Genomic DNA, 5,180 nt, shown 5'->3' on the forward strand with positions numbered 1-5,180 from the left:
AATTAAGTTATGAAATATTAATTATTTTTACATTACATCAATCCATTAAATATTCTTATTGAAGTTTCAGTAACAATTTGAAAGTTTTTCGTACCTTAACTTTTTCAAATTGGACAAAAATATTCTTGAAAAATTACATGTGGGTCACTGATTGACGGCAGCCACTTTAGAGTCTCAGTGTATAATGCAGAAAAAAATGCTTGTGGTAATATTTTGGATTCACTGCAACCTGACCTGGAACTTCTGAGCACCTTTTCATAGTGATATTGGTGCAAAATCAGAGCACAATCCATATAGAAAAGGTCTATTTTTATCAGCCACCAGATTTTTGGGTTACAGAAAGACAGCAAGTGAGGGAGCTTTTATTCTTTGAGTGTATGCTTATGACAACACTTTCCCAGGCTCAGAGAGAGTAGATGGCGGTATACGTGTTGTCCGGGAGGACGGACTGCCTTAAGGTCAGGGAACAAAAGTTTCTTCTGTGCGGAAAACACCACACAATGCAAGAAATGTTGTAACATGTTTTCCTGCAGCCTTGATGGACTCTAGTGTGTATCTCTGTCTATTTCTAGCCACTACTCCACCGGAGAGTTCAGCATATACACACACTCCTACACCTCTGAAGAAAGACATTACTATTGTTGCATTCATATTATGAGATGTAATGAACGTTGCAGCCTCTAGAGGTTTTTAGCTGTGTTTTAGCCTTATATCCTTGTTTAGTTAGAACTGAGTTCCCTGCACTGAAATGTTTTTTATCCCTGTCCCTGTGTCTGCAGAGGTGTCAGTGTCCTTCGACATGGAGTCCTCAGTGACCTACACCTTCCAGGAGCCCTTCTCAGTGATGCAGAACAGAAGCTCGCAGGCCTCCAGTGTTTCTACAGAAAGCAGCAGCAGGGCAAGAGAGGATGTGGCCTTTAGCTTTGTCACCTCCCAGAAGCCGGCCATGCTGCTGACCGTCAGCACCTTCAGCCAGCAGTACATCGCTGTCATCCTGGCCAAGAACGGTACATACAGCTTTTACATGAATACATACATACCAAAGAAAATAGACCTACACAGTAATAACCTACAGCAGTGATATACTGTATGGAATACTTTTTTTAATATTATCACAGACATGGAGAAAACACGCCCACGCAGCCAGCCCAATAAACTTAACATCTTCATTGTTAGCAAATATATCTTCCACCTAGTTACAAAGCAATGTTGCTAAACAGTTACAATAGTACAGTTACATCTGAGTTTTTCCACAGCCATTTAAAACCATTTCAAGTCCTGTCAGATAAAATACTGTACAGTTTACATCATCATCATGGCAACAGAAATGTGGATGGAAACCTGCTCTTTGACATATGAAGCGCTCAGTGTTGCCATCAGGTCTCCAGCCCTCAGTTAAAATGACAGTTATGTGATGTATGATGACTGTGAGGCCAAAGTGTAGTTTTATTTTGAAGGTTTTTTTTTTGATATGATGATAAGAAGTTAAGCTTACATGCTCAATTAATTTACATTGTTCCACTAGGCCTTAAAAGGTCCATTTAGGAGGCTCTATTAGACGAGAGTGATGTTCAGTTAGTTTTAATCTACAACTTCACTGCTATATGCCACTATATTTTACACTCTGGTCCTTATAGATGCTGTCAAATAGGAATAAATAATGTCACTGCAAGGTAACACTCAAATTAATTGGATAGTTTTGGTGACTGTTGTCCTGCATCATCACAAGAGAAAAACACAGTCATGCAATATGCATTTATTCAACTTGAGAAAAAATAGGTGGTGAGCATTATTTAAAACTTCAACTGGATCAAATAATGACAAACAGGTATAAACTGCACATGGGGTTGTGGAGAAGGGCACAAGCTTGACACGCCCTTGTTCTCTGTTGTAACCGCTTTTACCTCACTCAAGGCTGACACAAAGGTGTTACCATGGTTACCAGTTGATCTTGAATAATTACATAGGCTATTGCTTCCTTGAGAGCGGGTCGGTCCTCTTTACATTCGCACCGCAGACAAGATACACCAGAGTTCACTTGGCAACGGACAGAGATCATCCTTTGTAGGCAGAAAAAAATGGAATCCACTTAAAAAAAAATGATTCAATTATGATCCCGTTGCACTCCAGTTACCATCGGAGGTTATTTTTAAACTCCGGCAAAAAGCAATTGCAAGACATGTGCAGATGTGCCTGTCAAACACTGTGCAAAATAGGGAGCGTCTCAGGGAGTCTGGGGCCACTTACATTAACACCTAAGGTGCCCTGAAAAGCTCGAGATCTAATTTTCAGGAAATCTCAACTTTATTTGCATGTTGAAAGGTGTGGAGCAGAAGAGAAAATGAGGCTGACGGTGAACAGGCAGTTAATGTGTGTCGTGCTGGTGCCAAAGCTGCCAGCATGAATGTAATACGGGAGCCGCTGCCTTAACTTTGTGCAAACTGAGAGTAGGCTAATGAATAGATTTAACCTCCTGCTCCTCCTCTGCATCGTCGAAAAGCCTCTTTCTTTATTGATGTTCAGTAAACGTAAGCAGTCCATTTGCAAAAAAGTCCTTGTTTATCCAAAGGATAATGTTAAGAAGACCTTAGACAGCCCTCTTAAACAAAACAATAAAAGGCCCAACCCGGACTTAATTGCTTTACTTTGAGTGTGGAGAAAATTTCAGAAAAAGGTCCTCACATACATAACACTTGCTACAGATTATTTCTTGCTGTCAACTAAGTGTCTCAGCATTTTCAGGTCTTGACACAAGAAAGGCCTCAAAGCTTTAAGCTGACAGCCTTTAAGCTGTCTCCAAACTTGAGAATCATATTGAGTGACACCCATGTGCAGCTGTTAGTCAGAGTCAACGTCCTCACACACTCTTATATGCTAAATCAGAATGCCCATGTTCCCCAGGTCCCTGTAAACACTGAAGGGCAGAGGAGACACTTCATCCACAGTGACCTCCATCTATAGGAGCACTCTTAGGATTTGAAATGAATCACAACACAAAGCCCTTCACCTACAGACCGGGAATTGTAATATTGACCCAGCTCCACTTGACAATGCATATCTTTCTGACTCTATGATCCGACAGCGATTGTGTGTGTGGGAGGAACACTGAGCACATATTGACTTGTTCAGTGTGGGAGCGAAGAGCTATGAGATAGAGATCTCAAAAGGCAATTGAAGAAGTTTAGATGTATCGGGTCTATTTATAAATAAGCAGCCACATCATTTCAGTAAATAGGTGTATTCTTTTCTCCTATTTGGCATTATAAAGCAATGTACGCATACTTGAAGCCTTTTCAAAGTTGCATTGAGCAGTGAACAACAGCAAATCAATCCTCATAAAGTGCTCAGGTGGGGATTTCTAGTCCTGATTAAAGGACCGAGCTACATGTCTTTTCATGCTTTGTGTCCAGGGAGTTTGCAGATCTGGTATCACCTTCAGACAGACAGGAGTCCAGACGTGTTCAGCCCCGCCCTCAATAACCTGGCAGACGGACGACTCCATCGAATCAGAATCCACCGGGTGGGCAAAAACCTCTATGTACAGGTGAGCAGTACATTGTCTTTTGCATTACCTCTAAATAGGTTTTGCATTCCCTCTGATCCACAATTCCAACCTGTGTTCCAACCCTTTACTGCATGTTATCCCCTCTTTCTCTCTCTCTCTCTCCTCACTTTCCTGTCACCCTTAAGCTACTCTGTCAGAAAAAAAAGGTACAAAAATAATTCTATATAGTTTTTATTGTCAAATATACAATACAAGTGCAAGGTATAGTGAAATTTGTCCTCTGCACACATATCCTGAATACTATGAATAGTGGGCAGCCAGTGTACAGTGCCCAGGGACCAGCTCAGGATCTGACCGAGTGCCTTGGTCAAGGGCACTGACTGGAGAAATAAATCTAAAATACATGTTTTTGATGGTGGGGGAAACCAGAGCACCGGGAGGAAACCCACGCAAGCACGTAGACAACATGCAAACTCCACACAAGCTGGGAATTGAACCCAGTACCTTCCTGCTGTGAGGCGACAGTGCTAACCAATGAGCCACCGTGCTGCCCCAGATAGATAGACAACAAGTGGAGCTAGTTAAACTAACTAGTCTCCCAATACTAGACGATTAGAGATCTCCCTGCCTACCAATTGTCTGGGGATTTCTAAATGCAAGGTAGTTGCTTGAACGGCGGTAGGAGTTTTCTTTGGTGACTGAGTCATCTTATAATGCACATGTTGCTTGTACGAGAGTGTTTATCAAATCCGCCTTGGTTGTTGACACTGCGGCTGCATTTGACAAAATCGACCTGGGTCTGATTCAGGACCATATGGGAAGTGCCTAAATCTGATTTTGAAAAAAATCTGATCTGGGCTGGATTTGAGTGTTCACACTACCTCTGGAGAAGTCTGACCTGGTCACTTGACCCTAAAAAAAAAAAAATCAGATTTGGGCCACTTTTGCCTGCAGTCTGAACGGGGTCTAATAGTTTGTGACTATCGCCGTGGGATGATATAGCTTTGGCTTTGATTGTGGCTGTGCTTTGGTTTATAATAGGTGTAACACTAACTACATGCAGGGGTTGTGTGTGTGCAGCAGATTGACTGGTTGTGCCAGCTGGGCGTCGTATTTAAGTTATTGTATTCATGAACTCCTGCGGTGTACTGGTAACACATCTGTCATATCTGATAGAAATCAAAAAATATTGCGAGGGAACGTAAAAGTACTTCAGATTCAAATTCCCTCTGATATCCTTTGTGGGCTCCGTAGAGCAGTGAACACATGAAGTCTCCCATGTGGATATGCAGGAGGCAGCCGCTGTCTCAAATTATGCTGATCTGCAACTGCAGAAGTGAGTTCATTCAGCAGCTACATTTAGAGCCAATGCAGGAAGGAGTGTGTGGTTCATATAGTGCAGTGTAAAACAAAGATAGAGAGGTGTGTTTGCCTTCACCACCGACCTTTCAGGTTCACAATCCTAATCAACATTTTTACCATTTATAGAATAATTTAAACCAGGCTATCTGCACACCGTTGACCACACCCAGCTGTGATGTGTTGATTTTTCTGGTCAACAATGTCAGAATTTCTGACTGTATGTCAGTGTGAAACAGCTTTGACCCTATTTCAAAGTGTAGTGTTGACCAGTTTCAATATTGGTGTTCATACAAAATTAGACTTTGAAAAACCT

The 5,180-nt window shown here is 41.7% G+C and overlaps 1 protein-coding gene across 1 annotated transcript in view; it reads left to right on the top strand.

Annotated features, from left to right (window-relative positions):
- The window catches only part of LOC118338698 (contactin-associated protein-like 5), an 87,996-nt gene that overhangs the window by 76,010 nt on the left and 6,806 nt on the right, over positions 1-5,180 (top strand). Inside the window, exons 19-20 of the mRNA XM_035675990.1 lie at positions 780-1,007; positions 3,411-3,544. Of these exons, the coding sequence (XP_035531883.1) occupies positions 780-1,007; positions 3,411-3,544 (362 nt within the window). The remainder of the gene's footprint in view (positions 1-779; positions 1,008-3,410; positions 3,545-5,180) is intronic.

This window comes from Morone saxatilis, unplaced genomic scaffold (genome assembly GCF_004916995.1).
Source record: "Morone saxatilis isolate NCDOM2014 unplaced genomic scaffold, NCSU_SB_2.0 Contig5, whole genome shotgun sequence".
Classification (NCBI taxonomy): Eukaryota; Metazoa; Chordata; class Actinopteri; family Moronidae; genus Morone; species Morone saxatilis.